The sequence below is a fragment of the Letharia columbiana genome (genome assembly GCF_014066305.1).
Source record: "Letharia columbiana isolate WasteWater2 chromosome Unknown Sc0000034_s0, whole genome shotgun sequence".
NCBI classification, from domain to species: domain Eukaryota; kingdom Fungi; phylum Ascomycota; class Lecanoromycetes; order Lecanorales; family Parmeliaceae; genus Letharia; species Letharia columbiana.
The window spans coordinates 216,722-230,540 of NW_023501077.1; the positions used below are offsets into that span (position 1 = coordinate 216,722).

Here is a 13,819-nt window from a genome sequence, read left to right on the forward strand (position 1 = left end):
CAAAGTGTGAAACAGGATCGCTCCGAGCATTGAAAGTTTATCTTGCCATTGCTAGCATGCATCTTCTCGTTGCTTCATCAACGTCGTGAACGCTCAACTCGTAACTAAATGTCGTTGTCAGTCGTGCAGGGCGTCGTCGAAGGTCATGCAATTCTCTTATATGGTCTTCTCAGTGAGCTGTCTTGTTGATCAGCCATTCCAAGACAGCATCAAGATTCGTTTCTTCCTTCGCGCTGATTCCATAGCAGCTGACTTCGCGGTGAGAAATGGCTTTCATGTTCAGTGCTTCGATCAACTCATCGACCGAAAGCTTATCGGGCAAATCAGACTTGTTTCCCAAAACGAGCAGAGGAATTCCGTCCAAGACCGGCTTTTCAAGTAAGGCGTGGAGTTCTTCCATCGCTACTGGCATGGCAGCCTTATCTGCCGCGTCCACGATATACCTGTGAATTATATCAGGATCGTTTCACCAATGCACGAGATGGCGTACCCACACGATGGCGTTGACACCCCGACAATACCGCTCCCACATGGACCGAAATCTGGGCTGACCACCGAGGTCCCAGCTAGAGGAATGTTATGCCAACCAGCGATCGAGTAATGATAAGTGAACGACCTACCATTTGAGGGTGACGTGGCCTTTCTGGACTCGTTTCATGTTGAAGCCCACTGTGGGAATAGAACTTTTGGGATTCCGAAGTCAGACGGGATATCTGAAGCAATTACTGTCGACCTACTCTATGGTAAATTCTCCACCCTGGCGAGTATCGCATCAGCAATTCTCCACATACATCGTCTCTGGATCTTACCGCAAGGACTCGCAGGAGAGAGGTCTTGCCAGCATTCTGCAGACCAATCATAGTCACATCCATCTCTGTCGCCCTAATGGATTGAAAATGTCAACGGTACCCTGGACACGCAGATGGCCAGCAGAGCGGTGCATCGTGACACTGGCAGGATGGCGCATATTCTACGACGGATTGCGGTGAGGTGGATCGTGACGGTCGACACGCAGGATGCTACGGAGGGACTTACCAGAAAGTTCGCAACAACCAGTCATAGATAACCTTGAAAAAGCCGGCCATGGCTTCTCGCTGGGATGGTGGCTGGCTTGTGAGGCAGCGGTGGTCAAGCACCAGTCGTTGCCTTTTCGCAGAATGCCAGAACCTTGGTTGACTTTGCGTCGCGGAGGCTGGAGCAGAAAAAGCAAGCGGGAGGCGGGGACTTTGCCCTTATCGTCGTAGCAGTAAATTTGCAGCTGGTGCAAGATAATACCTTACCTAAGGTTAACGATAGAGCAGGCTAAGCAAGAAACTCGATTATCGAGCTAAATGGGGGTATTGGGTATTCGTAAAAGATAGAAGATAAAGAGTGATATTGCGCTCTGCTCTGCTGCACCAGTGCCTTGCCTTTTATTTTTATTTTTTGTGTGTGCAGGTGATGCAAACTGCACAGGCCTTGTTTAGGCGCCGATGCGGGCGGTGGGGGATGGTTGCAGAAGGCAGAAAGTGAAAATAATGATCCGGCTTCTTCCCTGCAGTACGAGTACGGCGGACGAAGGCTGACACTACGACAAAACTAAATCTTTTCCATACTCTCCGCCATACTCTTTATCACACTCTCCGCGATATTCTCTACGACACTCTCAATTAGACTCTGAATCTAAGATACTCTATAAAACATCCTAAAGAGCATCTCTGAACAAATATTCCTCGAAGAATATCTCTTAAAGAGTACCTCGGATAGTATCTCGAAGAGTACCCCGAAGCGAACGTGGGAGAGTACTCGGAGAGTACTCGTAAGCGTACCCCGGAGAGTACCCCGGAGTAGACCTCGGAGAATACCCGAAGAGTACCTCGAAGCGTACCTCGGAGAGTACCCCCTAAAGAGTGCCTTCAGAAGTGCTTCGAGGAGAATATCTTAGTGAGATTATCTTAAGGAGAGTATTCTATGAATATCATGAAGAGAACTCAAGATATTAGAAGCTGTAGATAGTAGAAATCGTAAAGGAAGAAAATAGATGAAGAAAAATTTAATGATTTGGTTTTATCGTAGTGTCAGCCTTCGTCCGCCGTACTGCAGCTCGCTTGTCGCAATCCCTGTACCGTGATCTCCGTGAGTACTCTAATCGTAAAATAATGTACCTAAAATACAAAGTATTCAAGGTATACTTCATTTTTTTTTGCATCTAACTCCGCATTACAGTGAAGAAGCTGGACAAACAATCAATCCCGTTTGCCCATTATCACCCTCTTCGCGCCCAAGGCGACAGTACCGAGAGATGCTCTCTTTGAAGAGTCTGTGATTTGGCCTGTCTACAGAAGAATGCCATCTTCTTCTGCTGCCTTCCCCACAGACACCCAGTGGACCGCCCATTTTGACACTGTACGGAGAGAGACGCTCTTTAAACATCCCCCAAAGGACCATACACCCTATCCTGCACTTGCAGAGGCAATTCATCCTCACATCAATTCCTTCAACGCGCTCTTCGATGAAAGCAAGCTTCTCGAGGCTGGCTTGAAGGACATCGGAGCCAAGAGCTTCCTGGATGGCGAACAGGAGACACCACAGCAGAGGGCGCAGAGGCTCGAGGATGGAAGATCACGCGAGACGAGGAATAGCTTCAGTGTCAGAATACGAGAACTCTTTCTGGACAAAGCTGTACTTCCTCCGACCAACAAATTCAGCACCAAGAATCGAGATATATACCCTGCCGAGTGCAGGGAAAGACACGCGACTTACCGAGGCAAGCTAAGAGCACGGGTGGAGTATAGACTGAACGGAGGCGAATGGCAGGATACGATTAGAGACATGGGTCAAATCCCTGTAATGCTCAAGACGAACCGATGCCACCTCGAAAACAATACCCCGGCGCAATTGGTCCAGCATAAAGAAGAGTCCGAAGAACTTGGAGGCTACTTTATCGTGAATGGCATCGAAAAGCTCATACGGATGCTAATCGTGTCGCGGCGCAACTATCCAATGGCTATCGTTCGTGGTTCTTTCGTCAACAGGGGATCAACGTACACCAAGTACGGCATGCAGATTAGATCTGTACGTCCGGATCAGACATCTCAGACCAACGTGCTCCATTATCTCAACGACGGTAATGTCACATTTCGTTTCTCATGGCGGAAGAATGAATATCTGGTTCCGGTGATGATGATCTTGAAGGCTTTGGTCGAGACGAATGATCGTGAAATTTTCGAAGGACTCATCGGTGTCGCTGGGTCACCAGGCACCGATAAAACATTTATGACTGAACGAGTGGAGCTACTGCTTCGGACTTACAAAGCCTACAACCTCAATGGAAAGGCGAAGACACGCTCATATTTGGGAGAAAAATTTAAGCCAGTACTCGGTGTGCCTGATGACATATCAGATCAGGATGCCGGATCTGAGTTCCTGCGCAAAATTGTTCTTGTGCACCTAGGTAATGTTGATGTTACCGAATCTCAGCACAGCGACAAGTTTAAGATGCTGCTTTTCATGATTCGAAAGTTGTATAGCCTCGTTGCTGGCGAATGTGCAGTCGATAATCCGGACGCAGTATCTAGTCAAGAAATTCTCCTGCCTGGCTTTCTCTATGGCATGGTTATCAAAGAGAAACTTGATGATTGGCTAAGATCCATACAAAGCGCTTGTCTGGAGTGGTCATTAAAGAACAACAAGGCTAAATTCACAGATCCCAATTTTCTCAAAGACTTTCCCATCAAGATTCTGAAAAGGACCAACGAGAATCTTGGAGGTCTCCTTGAGTATTTCCTCTCAACAGGCAATCTAATTAGTCCTACTGGTCTCGATCTACAACAGACGTCAGGTTTCACGGTCGTTGCCGAAAAGATAAATTTTTACAGGTTCATCAGTCATTTTCGGATGGTACACAGAGGAAGTTTCTTTGCTCGATTGAAAACCACGACAGTACGCAAGCTACTGCCTGAAAGCTGGGGGTTTTTATGTCCAGTGCATACACCAGATGGAAGCCCTTGTGGATTACTGAACCACTTAGCACACAAGTGCAAAATTACCACATACGATCTTGATGTCTCTGCAATACCTCGGCTTCTGGCTCAATTGGGAGTTTCTGATGATTCTTCCGCTTCCGTGGAAGACAGAGTCGTTGTTCAGCTTGATGGCCGCATCCTTGGCTTCTGCACGCCAAAGCAAGCCCATATTATCGGCGATAGTCTCCGGTACTGGAAGGTTGAGGGTAGTCATGGCGTTCCCAAAGAAATCGAAGTAGGGTATGTACCAAACGCGATCGGTGGTCAGTATCCTGGTGTATACATCTTTTCTCAAGCGGCGCGGATGATTCGGCCTGTCAAATATCTTCCACTGGACAAATATGATTATATTGGCCCTTTCGAGCAGCCCTTCATGTCAGTAGCTTGTACGGAAAAGGAGATCGAATCTGGGGAATCCAGTCACGTCGAGTACGATCCTACCAACATCCTTTCTATCGTCGCTAATCAGACACCTTTCTCGGATTTCAACCAATCTCCCCGCAACATGTACCAGTGCCAAATGGGCAAGCAAGCCATGGGGACTCCCGGAACCTCCATTCGCTACCGCACTGACAACAAGACTTACCGTCTCCAGACTGGCCAAACACCTGTTGTTCGTCCGCCTCTGTACAATGAATATGGTCTGGACAATTATCCGAATGGCATGAATGCTGTAGTGGCTGTCATTTCATACACAGGCTACGACATGGACGACGCTATGATTCTGTCCAAATCTGCCCACGAACGCGGCTTCGGCCATGGCACAATCTACAAAACCAAGATCATCCGACTGGAAGAAAACGAAAGAGGAAATAGAAGCCGGGTCAAATCCGCGAGAACCACCACCAAGCTTTTCGGTTTTGCCCCGAACAGCCAAATCTCAGCCTCCACACGGAGCAAGCTTGACTCAGACGGTCTTCCCTACATAGGCGCCAAAATCAATGAAGGCGACCCCCTATGTGCTTCACATACAGTAACCTTTGACCCTACCAAAACAACGTCAACGCCTTACATTAATCGTGACGGCATCAACACCCTCCACAAATACAAAGACTCCGAAACCGCCTACATCGAAGAAGTCCGCGTACTCGGCAGCGAGACGGGGTCCGAACCCTGCCAAGCTTTGAGCATCAAACTCCGTATACCGCGCTCGCCCATTATCGGCGACAAGTTCTCCTCTCGTCATGGCCAAAAAGGTGTATGCTCACAAAAATGGCCCGCAATTGATATGCCCTTCAGCGAATCAGGCATTATACCCGACATCATCATCAATCCGCACGCTTTCCCCTCCCGCATGACCATAGGCATGTTCATCGAGTCTCTGGCTGGGAAAGCCGGTGCTCTCCACGGGTTTGCGCAAGATTCTTCACCATGGCGCTTCTCAGAGCAAGATACAGCTGGCGATTATTTTGGCGAGCAACTCCGTCTAGCAGGGTACAATTACCACGGCAATGAGCCCATGTACTCTGGCATTACCGGGCGTGAATTCGCTGCGGACATTTACTTGGGAGTTGTCTTTTATCAGCGCTTACGGCACATGGTGAACGATAAGTTCCAAGTCAGGACTACCGGCCCCGTGACGTCGCTGACGGGCCAACCTATCAAGGGAAGAGCAAAGGGAGGAGGAATAAGGGTCGGAGAGATGGAAAGAGATGCATTGTTGGCGCATGGGTGTGCATTCTTATTGCAGGATCGGCTGATGGGATGTAGTGATTACAGAAGGGAGTGGGTCTGCAGAGGTTGTGGGAGCTTCTTAAGCACACAGCCGACGGTTTGGGGAAGTGGTATGGGAAAGAGGGGAAGGGGGACCGGGGTCGTGAGATGTAGGAGGTGCGCAAAGAGGGTGGAAGATGTGCTTGAAGAGGGAAATGAAGTAGGGGTAGGGGAAGAGTGGGAGGACGGCGCGGGAGGCAAATGGGTCGGCGGCGAGGATACGACGATCGTTGCAATACCTGGCGTCTTGAGGTATCTGGATGTGGAATTGAGCGCCATGGGTGTGAAGATGAGATTCAATGTTGGACCTTGACATAGAGTGAAATAGCATTGAATGATGAGATGAGCTATGAAGCCTTATTGGTAACAGGGGCATCCTCCTGCACATTTGATTCACTTTGTGTACATCGATCTCGGGTGCTCCCAGTGGGAATACTTTCGTAAGTCATTATTTCTCGATTTCAAATCCGCACGTCTACATCCACCTTCATGCCTGACTCCTGCTTGCCCCAATGCTTTTTCTTTCCAAGCTTCCTCAAATCCTTGGCCCACACCTCTACTTTTCCAAGGAGATCCTGTCGGAGGACAGTAATCTTCAGCCAGCAATGCTGGATATCTTTGATAGATGACACTCCCGACTCGACCACAACAGTCGGCTCATCGTCTCGTACCACACCCGCCGGGAAAAGGTTTGCAATACCCTCTGCCACTCGACCGACGTATTTGGTCCACCAGGTAAGGTGTCCAGCCAGTTTCGGGAGGCTGTCGTATAGCCCAGCATCTGCCTCGCTAAGATCTGCACCCCATCTCTCGCATAGGATGAGGGCCAACATGCTTCGATCCCGATGACTGAGGCCGTGTGCACCCGCCAGCACACCTGTAGTTGTGCTGCGGAGAGCTGCAGCTGCACGGATGTCCTTGGGCAGAGAGCCATGAAAATAGAGCAAGTTGATCGTTGAGGTGAGCAGCTCACTTTCAACTAAGTCGGGTACAGCATCCCGAAGGAGAGTAGTGAGAGAAGCCGCTGACCTCGGGGCGTAGGGAAGCGTCGATGCCACCAGGGGGCTCTGGGCACGTATGGAAGGGGCCAACCCGGAATAAAGTAGGCCTTCACGTACCCCGCCCTGAGTGAAGGTTACCTTTGAAATGGGAATACCAGCCTGAGCGAGCGCCTTGATGACGAGCTGCACCGCAGGAACTTGCGAAGCGCGACGGGACGAGACTCGGAAAGCTAAGGCGCTCGCTGGAGACTCCTCGAGGTTTGAGAAGAAGCGGGAAGCGCGGACGCTATAACAATTGATGATGGGAATAGGATACGGTTGGATGTCTTCGGTCGACATGAGGATATACCCTCTGCCACGAAAGCCTCCACCGCTTAAGTAAAGTGTGTAACCATGGTTTTGAGAGGCTTCATCCCTTAGACTTGAGGGAATCTGGATGGTCTCCAGACCTCTTTGAAACTTCGATGCAATCTCATCCTGTAAAAAAGCTTCTTTCTGTACGCTCACCTCTGACAACATAGACATCAATGCTGCTGCACCATAAGGGAAGCTCACAGATCCGACGGGACTCATATCCACATCCCCGTTCAGCTTCTTGACCACCCAAGTCATCTGTACAGAGCCCCCACCCATGTCCATGCAGATTCCTTTAACGTGACCGATGCTACTGGCTATCCCCATAGCTCCGAGTCTTCCTTCTTCTTCTTTTGTTAGCAACTTTACTTTCCAGCCTGTTCTTTCCTCAATCTGGCCAAGCAGATCCTCTCTGTTGATGGCATTTCTCGTAGCCTCTGTAGCAACTAGCCTGATATTACTGTCTGGCACCTCAAAATCTTGACACGTTCTCTTGAATTGTAGCAGGACTGCCAGGACCTCTTCAATAACACCCGAAGGTATGGGTGCCTTTGTACCAGTTGCATTCTGAGCGTCGTAGAGGGATATGCCGCAACGGTCTTGATAGATGGTGGGCGTTATTCTGGCAGTTGGAGGAGACAGATCGGATATGGAGAAACGAATGCCATTGCTGCCGATATCCACTAATGCCTGATAGTGCTGGCTCGAGGCGGTGGAGACCATACTTGGATATCTCAGGTAACTTATCGGATGTTCGCGCACGCACAGGGAGAAAATACAGAGAAAGTCGACAGCCCCCGACGAATCCCCATGGCTACTGCACCCGGCAACGACATCGTCAATCAGTAGGAGCCAACCCAGCTGGCGTGACCAAGAAGCAAAAACAACAGCAAACATGCAGAAGAGGCTTATCCAGGCCTCCTAGATAACATCAGTGCAAATGGGTCGCATAGTCTCATTTATTCTGGCCCTCGAGGTGAATCTACCATGCTGAGCAGCATACAGTATACAGACTACGTTAACTTCTATGGTAGGCACCTATCAACTACATCGCATGTTGTTCGACCATTCCCAATGAGTTCCCTACACCGGTTTTAGTAAACCTATCCAACTTCTCATCACTCGTCCAGGAACCATTGAGATCCAACCAGTCCACAACCCTGAAGAGAACCAGGCCTTCCACATCATGTTGAATCGCTCCGACCTATGCTGTGCCAATTTCATACTTTCTGACATATTGTACATGTCCTCGTCCTAGTCCTTAGCGTTGCATAAAGACGTGGTGGCCTTTCGTCAACAATGTCAGCCAAAGCACCAGTGCGAATAAGATCATCAGACCCAATTAGTTGTACAAACCCATCACTCCCGTGGAATTTCAAGCGGCCTGCATCAATATATTGCGAAATGTACGTACCATCGGTCGGCCTCAACGCCATGGAAAATTTCTGGCGCTGTCTGAATCAGATCCACAGCGATTTCTTTCCACAGATGTGACGGCATCCATCCAAATACGCGCGGCAAGAAAACATGCTTGCGTCAAGAAATGACTCACGAACTGCCACCACAAAAATGGCCGGGAAAATATGCCATAGATAAGTTCAGATATTGAACGATATATGACACATTGGAAAAAGCTATCACAAGATATACTACACGAGTTTCAAGGTCAGTACTGCTTTTTCTTTAAAGTAAACGATTGAGTTGCAACAGAGGTCTCGGGAACAGAAAAGGTCAGTTTGCTCCGAAGATATGTCTTACGACTCAATTTCGTACCAAATATGAAGGATCATCTCGAAAACGTGCGTACCCTGAATGTCGGACCATAGTTCTCTTCACCCACCTCACTCTCTTGTCCTTCTCCACCTGGTTGGTTGACCACCCTATTCTTATTTGAGCCATGCAGCTTGTCGAGCTTTCGGTTTTCCCAGACTAATAGGCATCTCAACCCGAACGCTAGAAAACCGGTGAAGAAGGTAAAGGCTGCACTGATAGCCATGCCCTTGATGTATCTTGGACTTTCGTTCATGGGAAAAGAATTTGTTCCCAGAAGAGGCTTTTGAGGATTAGCAAAGGTTGACATGGAAGGGCCCAAATACTTACACCACATTGGCCAATCAGGTTCAGAAGCACGATTCCCATACCTCTAGTGATCTTGGGCTCAGCATTTCTCTTCATCGCGAACATAGAAGTAAAGGGCAGATCCTGCAAGAAGAGTCCCCAAGGAGCGTGCTTTACGACTCAAGTTGCGCTACTCAATTGGAGAGAACACCTCAACAGCGGACTTACCGTCTCGTGTCACTACCTTGGTTGTCTATATTTATTAGCCAATGATCTCATGAATCCAAATGGCTCAAGACATACTTGTTACCCAGGGTAGTATATTTGCTATGCCTGAAGGCGAAAGCGTTAGCGAACTGGCGGTTGCCCAAGAGCAGATTGAATTACTCACTTGGAAATATGCCGGACGCTGCTAGGAATACCCCAAAGTATCTCACACCGACAGATTTTACAGTGGCCAACATGATGTAACCAATCCCGCCAACTGTAGTGAGGACCATAATCGTGTAGCCTCTCTGTTGGGTCTTGTCCGCAACCCAAGTTGAGAGAATAGTCACAAGGAATGAAACGAAAAATGGAGGGGCGGTCAGACCCTGGGAGTCAATTGCATTGAACCCCACTGGATTACAATTTCGCAGTCAGTATTGCCTATTCCAGGAGGTATATCGAGTAAAGACTTCCGAGACATGTCTTATGCAAGCCTCAAGATTTGCTCCAAAAGGGGAACTATGGGCTCTGAAAATACGTACTATCATTCAAAATCGTTGGCAAAAACACTACTCCGGTCAGTCGTCTTCAGTAAGAAGCTATAAAGATCGAGATATCTACCGGGAAGCGAGGAGAAGCCAACGTTGCAGCTGAAGTACATGAACTGCACCAAATCAGCTTTTGGAATAGAGAGGAAACAACACCCGCCGAGCCATCGCTTTTAAGAACCCGACAAAGTCGGGGATGTTACTTACGGCTGTGAACCAGCATTTCACGTCCATGAGAGCAAGCCCGACCTCTTTCCAGACTATACCGCCCAATCTTTCCACACTGCCGACCTGCCGAACGCCTCGAGCTTTCGCAATGAGCTTTAGGGTGTCAGCGTCAGTAGTCTTACGCAAGGATCCTTCACTCACCTTTTCTTCTTCTGTCAAAAAGCGCGCCTTGTCTGGGGTGTCTGGGAGAAAGAAAAATGCAACTGGCGCCATGCAAATCGTTGGAAGACCTTCCACAAGGAAAAGTAGACGCCATTTTGCCAGATGAGGATGCCCCGAGGTGATTCCATAGGCTAACGCTCCAGAAAAACTTGTTGCTAAAGGAGCGGCAGAGAGAAAGATGGCGATACGTAGGCCGACTTCGTGTCTCAGATAAAAGAATGACAGAAGATACGGTATCCCTGGACCAAAACCAGCTTCGCTGATTCCGAGGAAGAAACGGCATGCCATCATTCCGCTCCAGGTGTTAGTCCCGGACTGTGCCGAAGCAATCAACCCCCATCCAAAGCTAGTGGGGATACGCAGTCAGCTTCTCGCCTTCAAAAGACCATTCAGTCTCGAGGCATGCATGATCAAAGGGATGAAAGAGCTCGTGGCTCCTAAATAATGAATTGCTATTCGAGCGGCGGTTTCAATCAGGAAGGAATGAGGGGACGTCACGTACACGGTAAAAGCTAACCAAATGCTGTCAAAGATTTTGGAGTCAGCATTGGCATATCAAGTGGGGTTTCGAGCCACGAAAAATGTCTGCAAAAGCCACCAATCCCGAGACAGCCCTCGAGACCCAGAGTCTAGTCTCGGAAGAGGGTCCAGTCTCTGAAAATACGTACTGAGGCGGTACGATCTTCCACATGAGCGCTTGAAACTCGAAAACGATATACGTGATGTAGAAGATCGTCAACAGCCACTGATAATCATTGCCAACAAGGTGTAGGTCCTTCGTCATGCCTGCAATTCGAGCACTACATTTCGATCTCGCTGTCAGTATTGCCTATTTGAGGCGGTATCAAGCCTGGAACATGTTTTGAGAGTACAGACTCCCGAGACATGCTTCAAGCCTCAAGACTTGGTTCAAAAGAGGAACTCTAGGTTCCGAGAATAACGTACTTCCCTATGTTGGATCGATCGAGGAAGGATAGAACGTATGATGCCGTGACCAGCGGAACTATCCTGAAGTCCATTTTACGAACCACTTTCCTTTCAGTGTCGGAAAGAAAATGGCGGTCGTGTGATTGATGGAGGGATTCTACGTCATGGCCTCGGACATAACTTTTTTCTGGGTCAAAAGATGGATAAGTCGTTTGATCATTCACAGGATCAGTGCTCGTAGGAGGCGGAGTACGCTGAAATTTGCCCAGCAATCCCATGCTTGCAATTGACAGCTATAGTATGAAAAGTGAAAAGCGGTTCAGTGGCCCAGAGCTCAGTCGAAGCAGAGTGAGGTAGGTGAGAATAAGTTCGGAGAGATGGAAGGAATAGTGCTGCCAATTAAGTCAAAATGCTTGCGGACGGTAAGCAGTAGGTAAGCAGTATCCCGAGGACGGCGAGGTACAGCACATGACGCTAACTGGCATGGAGAAGGAAAAAGCGGAGACTGTGGTTGGTGGATAACAGCAGTTTCTCCGCACGTTCCCCACAATGCCCTAAGTACGACGGACGGGTTAGAAAGTATTTTTTTCTATCTTTTTTTTCTTCCAGAGGTACTCTTCAAAGTATTCTTTTAGAGATATTCTAGGCTCTTTCGAAAGTAGGGGTAGGCTACTCTAGGGGTACTCTCCGAGGTACTCTTCCGGGTACTCTTCCGGGTACTCTTCCGGATACTTACGACGGATAATAACTAATACTACGATCAAATATTTTATAAAGTTCTTCGCAAAAAAAAAAAATTTAAAAAATTTACGGGACTTTCCGCGGAACTTCCCGTGAATTCTTTTTTCGAGTGATTTTTCGAGTGATTTTTCGAGTAAGTCTCTAAGAAACCCCTCGAGTAACCCTCTAAGTGCTCTCTAAAATACCCTCCTCGAGTATCCCCGAAAGTATACCCTCGAATACTCTCTTAAATCCCCCTCGAGTACCCCTTAAAGAATCCCCTAAAGTATCTCTCTAAGATATTTCTTTAAAAAACCTCTTTAAATATCTCTTTAAAATCGCGGGAAGAAAAAGAAATTTAAGAAGAAAAAATTGGTTTTAGTTTTGTCGTAGTGTTAGCCCTCGTCCGCCGTATTAAGGTACTCTAGCTCAACGCCTTTCAATTCTAGCCGTCAAAGTCGGCCTCAAGTCTGACATTACCGCCGGATAATATAATGGTCACAGCTTCAATGCGACTGACAGAAAGTATCTAATGTATCTACCTTATGAGTTGATTGAAATGCACTGTGTATTGCGATCAAGTTTCACCATACATATCCTGAAACCCTAGAAGAGCCTGAAGAGGAATAGTAATCGATTGGCTTGACTCAAAAGACGCCCGCTGCACGCTTTCAGCCATGCACTCTGGTACCTTCTAGTAAGCTAGTATCACAATGATGGTAAAATTACAGGTGTATCTCCTCCTAGCGCCTTAAATGCATGTTGAAAAATTCGGTCCCCACCAACCCTAACGAGAAGTTGCTGATGGACATCGAATGTCTACCGCCTTCTTGACTGATGAACTCACAGATTTGCCGTGACATTGCTGAACTCGCCCTTCTCCAGCTTCGTCTTCCAGAAGATAGGATTCGTGTCCTGCGAGACCCGTCAGTAATTTGGGACTGGCTGAAAATTGTTTGGACAAAAGTACTCTGAAGCCGTGCTTGACCCAACCGTCCTCCTTGACGTGATACAGGTTGATGAAGCCACCGGAGAAAGCATCTCTATGCGTAGCCGCGAGGATGCTTCTTGAACCAAGCTCCAGTGCTTCTTCTTCGCTTAGGTTGTAGTGATACTCCGCATCCAGGACTCCGTACGCAAAAGTCTGGCCTGACCCCACGCAAAATAAATTGCCAGCTAGCCGAGTACCTTCTGAATCGATATAGTACAGCGCAGGGCCTTCTTGTGGTGTGACACCGGCACACATTGTACCCATGCTCAAGCCCATGCCCTTGTACGAGTAGACGAGATTCGAAAGAATCTTAGATGCTGCGGCCACAGATATACGGCGCTTGTGGCGGAGCTCGTGGAGTCGACATTGCATACCGAGGTAGCCCAACCAATACTGACAATCCTATCGGGCTTCAGTACCAGTCTGTTCCATCACTGACATTCCCCTAGAGCCTTACCGCAGCACCACCGGCCATCGTACCCAACAGGCAGTTGTTGATCTCGATGACTTTCTTGACTGTTTGGCTGGCAATCCAATCTCCTGCCGAAGCTCTTGAATCTGTAGCCACAATGATGCCCCCTTGAAATCGGAATGCGAGCGTTGTTGTGCCGTGTGCAAGCTTGATGGGGCAACTTGGGTTGGCATGATCGTCTGTCAACGCGCGAAGGAAGGCTGAAGGCTGAGGGTCATTTTCAGCAACTGTACCAGACGTAGTAGAGCTCAAGGACAACTCACGTTCCGCATGGGGGGTAATGCAAAGTTCAAGGACAGTGATGGCTTTGCTTGTATCAGCTCTTGGTGCTCGTCTGACGAGTAGCCTTCATCCTCAAAAGCTGGACGGCTATATGTTGCCACTAAGGCGTCCATCTCGACAGGACGACTGCGTCAAGGGCTATAATGTGTGTT

At 48.4% G+C, this 13,819-nt stretch overlaps 5 protein-coding genes across 5 annotated transcripts; 1 reads left to right on the forward strand and 4 right to left on the reverse strand.

Moving 5' to 3' along the window:
- Positions 1 to 169: 169 nt before the first annotated feature.
- Positions 170 to 1,085, reverse strand: HO173_008755 (uncharacterized protein; the record flags this gene model as incomplete). The annotated part of the gene is made up of 6 exons (XM_037310651.1): positions 170 to 443; positions 495 to 566; positions 621 to 683; positions 738 to 757; positions 810 to 882; positions 1,036 to 1,085. The coding sequence occupies 6 exons, from the start codon at positions 1,083 to 1,085 to the stop codon at positions 170 to 172; spliced, it is 552 nt and encodes a 183-aa protein (XP_037162421.1).
- A 1,240-nt stretch (positions 1,086 to 2,325) lies between these two features.
- Positions 2,326 to 6,030, forward strand: HO173_008756 (uncharacterized protein; the record flags this gene model as incomplete). The annotated part of the gene is made up of 1 exon (XM_037310652.1): positions 2,326 to 6,030. The coding sequence occupies one exon, from the start codon at positions 2,326 to 2,328 to the stop codon at positions 6,028 to 6,030; it is 3,705 nt and encodes a 1,234-aa protein (XP_037162422.1).
- Positions 6,031 to 6,178: 148 nt separating this feature from the next.
- Positions 6,179 to 7,795, reverse strand: HO173_008757 (uncharacterized protein; the record flags this gene model as incomplete). Its single annotated transcript, XM_037310653.1, has 1 exon — positions 6,179 to 7,795. One exon carries the CDS (start codon positions 7,793 to 7,795, stop codon positions 6,179 to 6,181), a length of 1,617 nt encoding a protein of 538 aa, XP_037162423.1.
- Positions 7,796 to 8,709: 914 nt separating this feature from the next.
- On the reverse strand, positions 8,710 to 11,480 carry HO173_008758 (uncharacterized protein; the record flags this gene model as incomplete). The annotated part of the gene is made up of 13 exons (XM_037310654.1): positions 8,710 to 8,721; positions 8,880 to 9,125; positions 9,173 to 9,215; positions 9,359 to 9,383; positions 9,434 to 9,463; positions 9,522 to 9,749; positions 9,880 to 9,906; positions 9,959 to 10,001; positions 10,093 to 10,206; positions 10,255 to 10,621; positions 10,778 to 10,798; positions 10,944 to 11,075; positions 11,221 to 11,480. The coding sequence occupies 13 exons, from the start codon at positions 11,478 to 11,480 to the stop codon at positions 8,710 to 8,712; spliced, it is 1,548 nt and encodes a 515-aa protein (XP_037162424.1).
- A 1,285-nt stretch (positions 11,481 to 12,765) lies between these two features.
- Positions 12,766 to 13,780, reverse strand: HO173_008759 (uncharacterized protein; the record flags this gene model as incomplete). The annotated part of the gene is made up of 4 exons (XM_037310655.1): positions 12,766 to 12,837; positions 12,893 to 13,315; positions 13,371 to 13,592; positions 13,649 to 13,780. The coding sequence occupies 4 exons, from the start codon at positions 13,778 to 13,780 to the stop codon at positions 12,766 to 12,768; spliced, it is 849 nt and encodes a 282-aa protein (XP_037162425.1).
- Positions 13,781 to 13,819: the final 39 nt, after the last annotated feature.